General features: G+C 36.1%; 1 protein-coding gene across 1 annotated transcript in view; it reads right to left on the reverse strand.

The window, feature by feature from the left end:
• Positions 1-1,545: 1,545 nt before the first annotated feature.
• RCOR1 (REST corepressor 1) overlaps positions 1,546-15,599 on the reverse strand; it is a 111,418-nt gene continuing 97,364 nt past the window's right edge. The window contains exons 9-12 of the mRNA XM_043985056.1: positions 14,612-14,689; positions 14,328-14,385; positions 12,908-13,137; positions 1,546-7,459 (exon numbers count right to left, since the gene is read on the reverse strand). Coding sequence (XP_043840991.1) covers positions 7,418-7,459; positions 12,908-13,137; positions 14,328-14,385; positions 14,612-14,689 — 408 coding nt within the window. The 3' untranslated portion in view covers positions 1,546-7,417. The remainder of the gene's footprint in view (positions 7,460-12,907; positions 13,138-14,327; positions 14,386-14,611; positions 14,690-15,599) is intronic.

The raw sequence follows: 15,599 nt of genomic DNA on the forward strand, positions 1-15,599 counted from the left end.
ACTTTTTTTTTTTTTTTGGAAGCTAAAAACTTCTCAATCTCATAACATCCAATGCTCTCACCATCCTGGTCACAATAATCCAGATAGTGTCTGAACAGGCTAGAAGACTAAGGGATTTTTCTGAGGGCTACCGCTGCCATCCAAGTCACTTAATCTCTCTCTATATATATATCTTGTCTTTTCCTGCTCCCCCAGCTGAGGTGATTTCTCATTGTATTATTTATAATCCACATACATACAAATACACTCCGTTCAGTAAGCCTACTTTATCCTGCCCACCACTATCCCTCTTTCCCCAAATAAAATGTGACCTTGAGAACACAAACTGTTTATTCAGGAAGATCTGAGTTTAAAGTCCTGCCTCAAGACATATACTGGCAATGTGACTATGGTCATTTTGCAACCTCTCAATGACCAAGGCAACTCTCTTAAGACTACAAGTTAGAGTAGCTACATTAATTAGTAATGAGAGTTCCAAAACAGTGATAAAAATCAGATTGCTTACAAACATATTGCTTACAAAAATATTTTTCAAAATGAGGAAACTGAGGCCAAGCATGGAAAAGGAACTTGCCCAACCAAGTCAGCAGAGGATTCCAAGAAGTGTAGTAAAGGGCAGTGAGCACAGGAAAGTTTCCAGGAGATGGGAATATTTGTCAAGACTTGATCATCCCTCAAAAAATTATGAACATTATAAAAAGAAAGTAGGGATTTTTTAGGAATCAGAATGGAGTCAAGAACAAGCCATGACAGAGTAATTTCATGTTCTTTTATGAAACAATTACTCAATACTCTAGCTTTGTGGAATGCCAGAGACATTGCTGAATTTGAGCAAATTATTTGACAAAGTTTCTCATGATATCCTTGAGGATAACATGGAAACATTATAAATCCAAAGATAATTAAGTATGCACCACATAAAAATTTCTTGACAATCAGAGCTGTCCAAAGTGGAAGGAGATGTCACAAGAGGTTACTAAGCTTGTCACTGGAAATATTTAAAACAAAACCAAACCCCAAACACCTGAATGACCTCTTGATTGGGGTTATTTTAGAAGGTGAAAGGATAAAGTTGTCCCTTCCCAATAGAATAAAGCAACACTTAAATTAAGCCTCTCAACCATGTGGTTTTCTGAACAGTATTAATATTTAAATATGTTGTAATGTTAGTAAACAAGCATTCACTGTTTTTTACTAAGGGCCATGCACTGTGCAAGCACCATAGATACATAGCAAAAATATTATTCCTGCACTCAAGAAGCTCATATGCTATGGGCAGAGCTCATTAATCAATGGGGAAAAGTGGGATCTAGCACTTAGGGGCGCGGGAAGAGAGGCATCAATAAAACTTTTAAGCTGCTGCCTCTGTTGTGGTCTTATAGCATGACAAAATTCAGAGGTTTTCTCAGGAGAGCTAAATTCAGGATTAGATTCAGTGGCACCAAGTCAAGAAGCAAACTTTGTTCATAATGACATTTTTGGAAGTGTAAATGAGACATAAAAGAAATCTGAAAAAATTCATAAAATTTATTTTAAAAAATTGAAAGTTTGTTCAAATTTTTCTTATATTTAGTTTTTTATTTCAAAAAGTTTCTGGATGAAACTTTCTCAGACCAGAAATCTGGAAGAGTAAGTCTTCTTGCTTGGTCACCTTATCTTCATTATACCTTTTCTTGTGGGATCATGTCAATTGTCATGTATGCATCAAAAACTTGTTCTTGAGATGTTCTTAGAGCTAGGATTACAAATACAATCCTTTCTGTCATTAAGCAACAGTTGATGAAAGTTTCTATAAACTTGGATAGAGCAATATATAACACAAGATAGTTATATATAACTTTTAATAAGAAACATCAATATTTTAAAAACAAATAACCTCCCCGCTTTTTTTATTACAAGTCTGTAACATTTATATTTCTTAAGTAATTAAAACTTTAAAACTACACTAAAACTTTTGGGACACCCTGTATGTGTATATCTATTTACATATATATATACAGACAGGGATACATATACACATATACACACTAAGTATGCATCTGATTACATAGTTCTCTCATGTTTTCATATACATTGTTACATAGCACTAATAAAGCCTTTTGACTCACATGTGAATTTACCTCGTTACTTAGAGCACAAATGGGAAGGAGTCCACTTCTCATTAGCCCAGTGATTATAGCATGTACAGTGGGAACTCTTGAAGGTTGACCAACAATGCAAGAAATGATTTGGGGTGATATCACCCTTTTAGACACTTCTCCCTCTGGTGAGATTATTAAAAAAAAAAAATTAGGGAAACAAAGGCAGATCACCATAATTTCAACCTTTAGCTTCAGTGGTGTAAAGTTTTATGGTTTGAATAAGCCTTTGCCCCAAATCTGAGTATCCTGGGGTTCAGGAGTAGCTAGGTAGGTGTTACAACTTCAAACATCATTTATCCTTTCTTGCTTGCTGTTATTTAACACTTGCTATCTGTTGTAAATCTCTGACTTTTTTTTCTTTGCCTAACCCTGGAAAAAAGAAAAACAGGTAGCTAGACTAATGCAGACTCTTTAACCTGGCTCATATCAACGTGAGTCACCAAGAATTAACTTCACAATGCTACAAGGGACCTTGTCCACCTGAAATATGGGACTAATGTAGACAAACCCAAGACAATTACTATGCTCAAACCCACATTTCACTTTTAAGCTCAACAAATATTCTGATTAAAAGGTTAAAAAAAGGAAGATTAGCAAGGTCCCTTAAGAAGAAATTTAGTTCCATTTTAAGAGCTGTGATATTTGTTGACTTCAGTTAGCTCTTCACAAAACTGCATATATGGGGAAAATAGTTAAGTATGAAAAGAGGGCCATGTAACTCTCTTCCTGATCAATCAAATGTTACTAAAGAAACTTTAGATATAAATGTGCATACAGGTGGAAAACAAATATATTTGATGTCTTTATTTCAGGAAGGGATTAAGAATACCGAGGGGGCAGCTGGGGGGCGCGGTGAATTGAGCACTGGCCCTGGAGTCAGAAGGACCTGAGTTCAAATCTAACCTCAGACACTTGATACTTACTAGCTATGTGACCCTGGGCAAGTCACTTAACCCCAACTGCCTCACAAAAAACCAAAAGAACAACAAGAGGGTTCAATTCCTGGGCTAATATTTTTAGATAAACTATAACCTTGCCAATACCAAACAGAAAATACCAGTTTAGAACATTTTCGTTGGGGGGAGGGGGGGGGGAGAAGAGGTGGTTTTACTCCACGTTTTATTACATCCATGGCTTGAAAAGGTTTTATTTTATATCAGCGAACATTGCAAATCATAGAAAAAATTGAATTATGCATTATTTCACAAATGAATTTTTCAATCTCCACTATAATTCCATTTACAATAAAATGATAATCAAAAAAACAAAAGTTACCTTTTACCTTTCAATGGCTTAGCAAGTTTATAATGCTATGAACATTCACCACAATAAATGTGCTGAATAATAAAAAAACAGGCCGGAGAGACGTTAAAATATTACTTACAACAGCATTATTACAACATACTTTCTTTAAAATTCCAACGTGTAATTTATCACTTCAAAAGCTATACAGCATTTCCATTATATTTGCAAACTTAACCTTATACATCTTTTAAAATCTTGAAAAACTTTTTAAGCTGTCTAAAAGCACTTAACAAAATTGATAAAATCTACATAATGGAATAATACTATACAATCCAGTATAAATTTTCATCTTCAGAGAATATGACTGTAAACACTCATTATTATACAACATGCATAGACTATACTGACCTTCCTTCTTCTGAACTGTTACTGCAATTGTGCTTCACGATCAACAGAAAAAGCTCCACAAATCCAGGGAGTGGCTGAAAGATTGTAGGCAATTAGGCCCCTGCACGGGATCATCAGCATCAGACTAGCTAAAAACTACCTCAAGTCAATAAAGAGAACAGGAATTAATTTTGTTTTAAAAGCTTGAATCCTAGGTCATTTGTCAATAGACTTTAAAACAAGGGAAACTGAGAGGCTCTTATTTCGGCTTGGTGCTGTATGTAGGGCCTTGGCTCAATTGAGGAGTCCGTGGCTGCCCTGGGCTCACCTAGCAGTGGCCCAAGTGAACTGTAATGCACTGTTTGGCTCATATTTGGTGTGCAATTATACCAACAGTATATCAGATATTTAGAAAGACAAATATAGGGCACAGTTTAAATTTAAAGTGACGATGAGTATATTTAATTGGTACAGGTATGTTTAAGAGAACTTTTTAAAGGACATTTTAAAAACTAGTTTGAACACCATGGTTGGAGTTTTAAAACCCAATGACCTTCTGTAGATTAGAGGCTTATGTGTGACCATTAAGGGATCCTCTGGGTTGAAAACTTTTATCAGGAAACTATCAGGAAAGCAGTATCTTTATTGGTATGAACTTAACAAGACACAACACAATGGTTGTGTTATATATACTACCTATGGCTCCTGTGGACCAGAGCATATACTGTAATTGTCCACAACTGCTCAACTATTAAGCACAACTGAGGCATAGTCATTTCCTTGGTTAAGAGAGCTATATTACAAAATTGATCACTGTGTTTCAGGAACATTTAACACAATATTCAAGTAACAAGGTGTTTAAATGGTTAAGTGGAAAAATCTTTACCTAGTATTTTACACACCTATGAAAAATTAAATAAAACAAATGTAATTTGCTTATGCATACACTTTATATCTCTGGGGGATTCTAAACTAAAAGTTAAACTATCATTTGCTTTAATGATACCATATTTTGCACAATAACTTATAATTAGGAGAAATAAATTCCCGTTTCCGCTAAAATTTATAATTATGACATTCACATTGATAATTTTTAAGAAAACAAAATTTAAGTGAACATTACATCTTCTGCAGTTATCATTGCAGACTTTCACACGTCTGAATGCCACCATTTGATGCATATAATTCTTGATCCATTAAAAGGGGTCTTAATAGAAATAAGACCAAACTGCTTAGCTTTTAAAGTTAAGCAATTTCTTACATTTAAAACATCATCGCAAAGACAGTGTAATGAAAATCAAAGGTAAAAATACAGTGCTATCTCATGTATATAGCTACAATGGCAGCAGTCAAGCAAAGATGGGTCACTTATTTTTTTCCTTCTATCAAACAAAAATTATATGCTATTTATTATCCCTTAGGGAGTGTGCCAAAACTTTTTTGCTAGGAAACATGAATGGTAGGAAGCTTGACGGGGACTGGAGCCTAATTCACTAAAGATTAAAGACTTGGTGGTATTGACCTGTTTGCCATTCTAAATTACAGGCAATAGCATCTGGCTTCCAAAGCACTGCCATAAGGAACTATTTCTTACTAAGACTATCTGTGGTAGATGAAATGAGCTTTTTGGCAAAGCCAAGAGGGTGCCTGCAGCACAAGTTGCTGATGTGTTGCCATTAGCATAGAGAAAGCATATGTTGTTGCAAAATTGTCCCTCGATTCTTCCCTACACCATCCCTGCCAATTCCCCAATTCAGCAGAAGGCTGGCTGTTTTGTTTTTTCTTTTTAAAAGGTGATTATTCTAGTGTTATACTCCTACTGTCATCATGCAAGAGCAACCAGTTGCTGCCCCTCTCATCTTTCCTCCTCTGATTTCCTCAATAGCTTCCACTAAGCAACACACAGACCTCATTTAGGTGCAAAAAGGAAAAATGAAATGTTCTCTTCCCTCCGACTTCTGTACTTGAGTAATCTTTCTCCAGAAGCATTTCTAAAAATCTACAGTTCCCAGATGACCCTCTTCCTAAGTAGAGGATCAATAAGCTTAAAAAGCAAGGTGCACAGAGGGACTTAAAAACACATGTCCAATTTTAATTGCATATTTTAAGTTCTTAAGAAAATGTACCTTAAAGCATCTGGCAAGCATTTTTTGTTTTTGGTATTGAAAACAGAAACTAGAAATCAAAGTTGATGATGATAGGAACAAGTTAATTATACCTAGAAAAATGCAGGCTGAGTTTAACACAGATCTGAATCTGTGGCTTGCTAGTCTGCTCCTCCTCCATCTTTGCATACACAAGGCCTGCTTTAAAGAAATCTATTCTCTAAATCTTAAAGCCTTGGTCAGACATGTTTTATCGATCTAACCAAAGGGCATTATCATACTGCCTTGGACTATATTTCTTTTTATCATAGTCTCTTTAGATCAAAAAGCTGACCAATCATTTCTACACCCTATCCTTTGACTCGTGTATTTTTGTTAGCAAATGTTGGTGCATAGCTACACAAAGGGGGTTGTGATTAAGAGACAAGTCGTACAAAGAAGAAGGAAAATGCAGTGGGCTTTCACTAAGTAGTCACCAGCCATTCAACCACTCATAAATAAGGAGAAATTCTAAACCTGTGCTCCTGTTCGGGTCTATGGCAAGCACACTCATGCTGGCCACTCCTCATTTAAATACAATCATCTTTGGCAAGCAGCAAGCTTTAAGGAAAGAAGATGACATTGAAGCGTAATGGTGATACGGATGCCCAATGTGAAAGGCACCAATTCCAAATGGATAAGCACCAGATAAAGTTGTTTGGATTCAATCTCTAAGGGTACTGAAAAAGGCAGGGAGTAGAGTGTAGGGGAAGGTGTGCCTGACCAGGGCTACAATGCAAAATGACAAGTTGGGGGGGGGGCACTTTAGTCAACCAAATTTTGAAGCTACAGTAACTTAGGCTGGTCTGTTCACTACTAGTGAATTTTCCACCAAGACAGATTATTAGGGGTTGGCTTAAATGAGACACCTGCCATTATCCCATTATGGTCTGACAATTATAAACCATCATTAGGACCTAAGTTGAGGAGACCACGAATGGCATTGGGACACTCAGCACTAAAGAGTCACGATGCAGTTTACAAACACAGACTATGTTTTCAGAAAAAGCATGATGTCTCAGGGGTGGTCAGTCAACTCAAAAATGAATAGGAGGCTCTTCCTGGAAAGCTAACAGTGTCACTATTATAATTACAATACGCACAAAGCAAAGATTACAGGCAATACAGAGTTAGACCTTCTGAGCTGACTCTTCTCCCCCTTCCACACCCTGCCGATTACAGTGAGACTGTTGGGAGAGTAACTCCTATTTATGGAGACAGTTCAAAAACAAACCCACAAACTAGGTGGGACGTGATGATTCCTCCCCAGCATTCAGGCAGGTACCGATGAAACGAAAAGCAAACTGGGAAGTGGAGGCAATGCAGAGGAATGAGCAAAGAATTAAGGCAGTTGCAGCACAGGACTGGAAGTGTTTGCCTTTTTTGGTAATAGCTGCTTGTCCACATAGGTATGATGCAGATGGCTGTCTGAGGTTCGGTAATACCTGATATCTTGAATAACAGTAGTTAATGCAAATTATTCTAAGCTACTCAAGTCTTTCATGAAGCAGATGCATATCTGACGTCAAGAACAGAAGTGGCCTGTAGAGGAGGAGAAAATCAAGTATTAGACAGCAATACAATGGAAAGAGTGCTAGACGTAAGTCAGGAAACCAAGGATCCCAGCTCACCATAAGGCCTTTAGACACTAGCAATATAGCTAATAATAATAGCTGATATGTACAGCTCCACTTTAAGGTTTCCAAAGTATTTTACATACATTTATTTGATTTTATTATAACAACTTTGTGAGATAGATGCTACCTTACTGATAAGGACACTGAGATTTGGCAATTTGTTTATGGGTCATACAACTAGTAATACCTGAATAATATGGGAAAGATATTTTAAAGAAGCTGCTGGGGGGCAGCCAGATGGCGCAGCAGATAGAGCACCAGCCCTGGATTCAGGAGGACCTGAGTTCAAATCCAGCCTCAGACACTTAACACTTACTAGCTGTGTGACCCTGGGCAAGTCACTTAACCCCAATTGCCTCACTAAAAAAAAAAAAAGAAAAAAAAAAAGAAACCGCTGGCCTATAAATTGTGACCTACTTCAAATTACTAACAATTTATTTAAAATATCACAAACTTTTTCTAGTTAAGTCAAGCAATTCTAAGCTGACCATATGAAAATGTTACTCATTTTAGCAAACCTTCCAATTGCTAAGTCCCCTTCTGTCTTAGGGCTTCGAGTAGTTAGACTAGACCAAAGAAATGACCTACTCAGTCTAACATCTTCAATTTATAGATGAGAAAATTGAGTTCACACAGGCATCAAAATACAAAGCCAAGCTATGAACACAGGTCCTAAGTCTAAATAAAGTGCCACCTTCTACTATACTATATATTATACTGTTACTGTACTTTCCTGCCACAAATGAGAAATTTAGACTAGGTAGTTTCTAAGAACCCCCTACTAGGTTACACTCTATTGTTTCTGCTCCTTGACTATGGAGGATGTATGTAGGGTGGTATAAGATTAGGAATTCAACAAGGAGCCAAACACTTGGATTTCAGGGGATTTATAAAACCTTTACTTCATCACCTCTTCTGTATTAGGCTACAGACCCAGGGATCCATCAGTCCATTCTGAACCTTGGAGGAAAATGGCTTTTTAATTAAAACTGGGAATGATCCATTGTCCACTGCTTGGACAATTCTAACACCAGATTGTATAATAGATTTTTCCCTCCTCCTATGCTACTCTACTATTGACAGCCCCAGTATGTCCTACCCAAAGCGATGAAGTGTGTTGTCTACACCCGGCAAAGGGGAGGCATAATAAAGTGGAATTCTTTGTCTTTCACTTCAATCTCTTTCTTTAGCCTTGACCATGGAAAGGCCTCAAATGGCATCAGAACATATGACCCTCAACATTTTTCTTCCTCCCCCTTCCCCAAGAGAACAATCTGATATAGGTTATATGTGTACAATTACATTAAACATATTTCCACATTAGTGAAGTTGTGAAAGAATCAGAACAAAAGAAAAAAACCTCAAAAAAGAAAAAAAAACACACAAAAAAGTAGAAACAGTATGGTTCAATCTTCATTCATATCCCATGGTACTTTTTCTGGATGTGGAGAACATTTTCCATTATGAGTCCTTTCGAATTTTCTTTGATCGTTGTACTGCTGAGAAGACCCAAGTCTATCACAGCTGATCATCTCACAATGTTGCTGTTACTGTGTACAATGTTCTTCTGGTTTTGCTCACTTCAGTCCACTTAAGTCTTTCCAGGTTTTTCTGGAATCTGCCTGCTCATCATTTCTCATTGCACAATAGTATTCCATTATATTCATATGTCATGACTTGTCCAGCCATCCTCCCCCGGCCCCCCATGAATGGACATGCCTTCAATTTCCAATTCTTTACTACTACAAAGAGAACTACTATGAAAAAGACATACATGAATTGATGCTGAGTGAAGCAAGCAGAACCAAGAGAACATTGTACACACTATCAATTGTAATAGACTTAACTCTTCTCAGCAATACAATGATCCAAGACAATGAATGCCAACTATGGAGTCTGAATGCTTCTGAAACATACTATTTCCACTTTTGTTGTTACTTCTTTTTTGTGTTCTTTTTCCTTTTATTCTGATTCTTCTCTTACAACATGACTAATGTGGAAATATGTGTAACATGACTGTAATGTATAACCTATATCAGATTGCTTGCTGGCTTTGGGAGAGGGGAGGGAAGGGAGGATGGCAGAAAAATGTGGAACTTTTCCCTATTACATATAAAGATATTTAAATTGTTTTTTTAAAAAGCTGCTATAAATATTTTTTTACATGTGGGTCCTTTTCTCTTTCTTATGATCTCTTTGGGAAAAAGACTGAATAATGGTATTGCTGGGTCTAAGGGTATGCACACAGCCTCATAGCTCTTTGGGCATAGTTCCAAATTGCTCTCCAGAATGGCTGGATCAGTTCACAGCTCCACCAACACTGCAGTAGTGTTCTAATTTTTCTACACCTTCTCCAACATTTATTATTTTCCTTTTTTGTCATATTAGCCAATTTGATAGGTGTCAGGTGGTACACCTCAGAGTATTTCTCTAATAAGTATCACAATAATTCTTGAAGCAGGACATGCAGGGATTATGGTCTACTTAATACAGATGAAGAAACTTAGGTCCAAAACACATAATCAGGGCAAATTTACACAAATATAAATTAGCCCTGGGCTTCCGAAGTTAGTACTCTAATCCACTACATATATTCAAATAAATTATTTGGAATCATTTGTTGTTCGGAAAAGCTAAGCCAGTGAAAGATAACCATAAATGAGGCTAAAACTACAATTCCCTGGCTCCCTACCTACCTGTGGAATGGAGATAAAACTAGCCTTTGGAGCAAGAAAGAGATAGGACGATAAAAGAAAATTTTGGTTTATCTAGAAAAAAATTTTAAATAGTATTTTTCTAGCCTAAAACACTTTTTAGTCTTTTCTCTCACTAAGAAAGAATTCTTTTCAGTCCTTTAATATGCTGAAATCTTAATATAAATGCAATTATCATATGATAAACCCAAAGATCTAAGCTTTTGAAACGAAACTCATTATTTGACAAAACCTGCTGGGAAAATTGAAAAACAGCATGGCAGAAACTAGGTATAGACCAGCACCTTCTTCACACTGTATACTATAATAAGGTTGAAATGGGTACATGATTTACACATAAAGGGTGATACCATAAGCAAATTAAGAGAGTATGGAATTGTTTATCTGTCAGATTTATGGACAGAGGAAAAATTTAGGACCAAAGTAGACAAAGAGAGCAAAACACAATATAAGATAGATAATTTCAAACAAAACTAATATAACAAAGATTATAAGGGAAGCAGAAAACTGGGAAAGAACTTTTAAAACAAGTATTTATTAAAGGCCACATTTCTCAAATATATAGAGAACTGAGTCAAATTTATAAAAATAAAATTCATTCCCCAATTGATAAATGGTCAAAGGATATGAAGACTGCTTTGATTTGTCTGATAACTATCTATAATCATAAGAGAAAATGCTCTAGATCTAGATCATTACCGATCAGATAAATGCAAATTAAAACAACTCTGAGGTATCACGTCACGAGTAGCAAATATCATAAAAAAGGAAAATATTGGATGTTGGAGGGGGATGCTAATCCACTGCTGGTGGAGTTGTGAAAAGATCCAACCATTCTGGAAAGCAATTTGGAATTATGTCCAAAGGGCTACAGGTAACTGTTCATATCCTTTGATCCAGCATTATCACTGCTAGGTTTTTATCCCAAAGACATCCCCCAAAAGAGAAAAAGACCTATGTGTACAAAAATAGTTATAGCAGCTCTTTTTGTAGTGGCTAAGAATTGGAAAACAAAGGAATGCCTGTCAATTAGGGAATGCCTAAACAAGCTGTGGTATATGATGGTGATGAAATAGTATTGTGCTATAAGAAATGACAAGCAGGATGATTTCAGAAAAGCCTAGAAAGACTTATGTGAACCAATGTATAGTGAAGTGAGCAGAACCAAGAAAACATTGTGCACAGTGACAGCAATGTTGTTTGACGAAGACAACTATTCTCAGCAATACAGTGATCCAAGACAATCCCAAAAGACTAATGAAGCCTACCATCCACCTCCAAAGAAAAACTGATTTTGATTGAACACAGAATGAATCATGCTATTTTCCATTTTCTTTAAATTTTTTTTATTCAGGTTTTCTTATACAAAATGACTTAATAATTGCACATATATAACCTATATCTGATTGCTTGCCACCTCCAGCAGGGGAGGGAGAGAGGGAAGGAGGGATAATATTGGGAACTCAGAACTTTAAAAATGTTTATCATTTAAAACACTTTAAAAGTTTACTAAGCGGGTTTTATGTACATTATATCATTGGATCCTTACAACCACCCAGGAAAAGAAGTCACTAAACAAACATTTATTAAGTTCCTATTTCTTATTTGATTCAACAACCCTGTGAGGTAGCTGCTATTGTGATCCTCATTTTACAGTTGAAGAAACTGAGGCAGCCAGAAGTTAGGCAATTTGCAAAGGCACACTGCCATTAAGGGTTTGCAGTCATATTTGAACTCAGGTCTTTCAGACTTTAAGTCTTTTTACTTTATCCACTATACTACCTAGCTATTTCAAGATGTCAAGGAGAGAATTGAGGTCACGAGAAGAATGCAAGGTCATAATGAGGGCAACTGGCAGGTATAGGAAGACTAAAGAGTGGAACAATTCAAGTTTTATGTTTCCTCACATATAACATTCCCCAGAAACAGAGGATAATATTTGTTGCTAATGAACAGTGAGACCACTCATTATTCAGATGACAATCACTTAATACAATCGCTTAACATGATGAGTCATTTAATCTCTCCAAGCTTTGATTCCCTCATCTTTAAAACAAACAAACAAAAACCTCCTGCCATCTACACATTCATTTCTGTTCTGCTTTTGGGCCTAGGTATACACATCCATGATATGGAGCCCTAGAGGTAAGGACCACAAAGGTCATTGCAAGGGCACTTCTACTTCATTCTGGGTCCTGGGTAGGAATCTGTGGGGGTCATATTCCCCACCTCCCATGGCTGCTGTGAGGAAGTCAATCAATAAACTTTACAAGTAGAATAGAAGTGCCTACTACATAAGAGACACTACAAACCCGATAGAAATGTGACCTACACTAACTGGAAAAGCTGAAAGATGATTAAAGACTGCCACAGAATCTGCACTGCATATTATTCACACAAAGGTGACCAAAAATTGATTGGAGGGTATAAGTGGGAATATTCTTTTCTATAGTATGTACAAGATATCAAATTACTGATATACCTAATTCACAAGGTAATGAGGAAAGTACTTTGCAAGATGCTATTAGTTTCGCTGTAACCGAAGGATAAAAGTATCTCTGTCAAAATCATAAAAACATTAGAAACTGACGAACATTCGTTGCCTAAGAAAAAGGTCAGATTTTAGGCTGCAGATTTACCTCCTCCTCTTCTTCAGGTATTTTAATGGGATTATCTGGGGACTTTATAGGTTTCTGGGTACTAGTTCCATTAGTTTCTTCTTTGCCATGTTCTGCTTCCCATTCTTGTAAGACTTCATCAATGTTGAAGCGGCGTCGGTAATTTACAAAAAAGTTTTTCACTTGTACCACTGATTTGTTTCCAATAACATCTGAGATTGCCTGAAAATCTCGACCATATTTCCTGATTGCTAAAGAATTAAAAAGTCAATTTAGTGTCAAAGAAAAATAATGTTCTGTATCCCCACCCCCCACCCCAGAGATTGTGTAATATTAAGAGAAAACCCTTACAAAAAGAGTGGAGAAAATTGTTTCCTTCACTTTATTTACTTTGCATATTATTGTATAGAACCCACTAAAATGTGGCACTTGGATTCTTGAAGGCTAAACAAACTCTGGCAAGTCTTAAGAACCAGAAATGGTTTTGAATATGGAACTATACTGTCACCCAAGAATAAGTCTAAATAAGTTCAGAGAGGATCATAAAACAGAGGGTTGATAACCAAGTGATAACTTCTGCCACAACTCACAAAAGACATAGGATTATGATTTGATTCAACAAAATGAATGCCTACACTGATGAAAAGCAAATTCCATTGGTGTTAAAAAATCATTACATAGATGAAAATTTGAAAGGTAGTGGGTCTATCAAAGGTAAACCAGACAGTGCCAGAGTTCTAAACTAAAGAAAGCATAGTGTGGATTTATATCAATCAGGAGAATGGCTTTCATACTATCTAACCATTCATAAGATAACTGAAATCTTCCAGAAAACCACCACAAGGAGAGCTTAAATTTGGCAAACACTTATTAAGCACTTACAATGTATATGGGGTATTGCTAGGCACTGCATGTAAGGGAAAAAACAAAACCAAAATAATTTATGCCTTCAAGAAGCTTGCTAAAATTGCCAAGGGTTATGGTGAAATACAAAATATGCACAGATAAATAAAAACAAGGTAGAAGGAGTCATGTACACTAATGAAACCTAATGAAACCAGTTCTACAGCTATGATTCTATGATGTTATCAGCCTGGTATATCAGGAGGGGTGTTGTGGGGGGAGGGGGTGCCCAAGGAGGGCAAATGAAAAGCATACTCTATACTGGAAAGGCCTGTCAGGGATGGAGTATCTTCTGAAGAGACAAGTTTCTATGAATTTAAGCCAAAGACAGGTAACAACATGCATGAATCCCAAATTTATTCTCAATTTAACAGCTCCAGGAATCAGTCATGATGTGGGATCTATTTTCTTTTTGGATTTCATCACTGGTCCAAGGATCTCAAAGGAAACGAGGTAGTTCTAATACTCATGCAGTCAAACTAATGTCAACTTTTATACATTGCAAAGCAAAAAGAAAAAAATCTAATTCCCTCCATACCTTGTACAGCAAGAAGCTGTTCTTCTGTGGTCCAACGTGCATTAAACTTCTGAATAACCTAAATGTCATCAGAATAAGTCATTGTTAGCCAATTTATGGTTGGAACTCTATGAGAGATGAACTGTTTTCATTTTCTATTCAATACAAGATCCTAAAATATTGGAACTTTACACTTATTTTCTCTTCCCCCAAAAAACTCATGACCAGGAATAATAGACTAATTACTTTACATATCAAATATAACAAGGTTATTGAGAAAAAAGTGACAGTATTAACAGTTTTACCTCTGGAAGTCTATACTGTTCTATTCCACCATCAAGTTTTTCTTTGAGAGCACTGTTTGTCTGTTTAATATTCTGAATCTGGAAGTAGAAAAAAATTATTCTTTTTAAATGAACAAAAAAAATTATAATAGCAGCTCAGCAGAACATGAAGATTTGCCTAGTGCTATCTCATAATACTATAATATTTAAAAATGTAAGTAGCTATAGATAAACTGAGGCTTAGCAAGATTAGATGACTTGGTCAGCTATTCATTTACACTGCCAAGATTTGAATCCAATTCTCTGAAGTCTGGTGTTCTTTCCCTTATACTATATTTTTTAAATAAAGGCTAATGAAAAAGATATCTAAAATTATGTTCACATTATTAAATCTCTCAAATTTATTTTGTCTGAATTTCTTGGGTGAAAAGAGGACAAGGGTAGAAAAAGTTTAGGAAGTCCTGGTATAGCAGACAATGAAAAATAGTCAAGATTCAAAAAGATCTTAACTGATTAGTGGCACGACAGCTATACTTCAAGTTTTTTAAGGGCTCTTATTCAGAAGAGAGATTAAGGCTTTTTCTACTTGGACTTAAGGAACACAAAATTCACAGTAATGGTTAGTTGGACAGAGGCCAATTTAAGCTTGATTTAAGGAAAATCTTCCTAATAATTAAAACAGTCCAAAGATAAAATGATAGTAGTGGAGGGATAAAAAGGTGGTGGAGTCATTATTGTGCTATAGAAGAAATGACAAGCAGGATGATTTCAGAAAAAACTGGAAAGAGTAACATGAACTGATACAAAGTGAACAGAACGAGGAGAACTTTGTACATAGTAACAGCAATATTGTACAAGAAAAACTGTGACTGACAGCTATTCTCAGCAATACAATGATCCAAGACAATTCCAAAGGACTAATGAAGTACACTATCCAGTGCCAGAGAAAGAACTGATACTGTTTGAATATAGACTGAAGCATGCTGATTTTCACTTTCTTTCATTTTTT

This window comes from Dromiciops gliroides, chromosome 2, assembly GCF_019393635.1.
Source record: "Dromiciops gliroides isolate mDroGli1 chromosome 2, mDroGli1.pri, whole genome shotgun sequence".
NCBI lineage: Eukaryota > Metazoa > Chordata > Mammalia > Microbiotheria > Microbiotheriidae > Dromiciops > Dromiciops gliroides.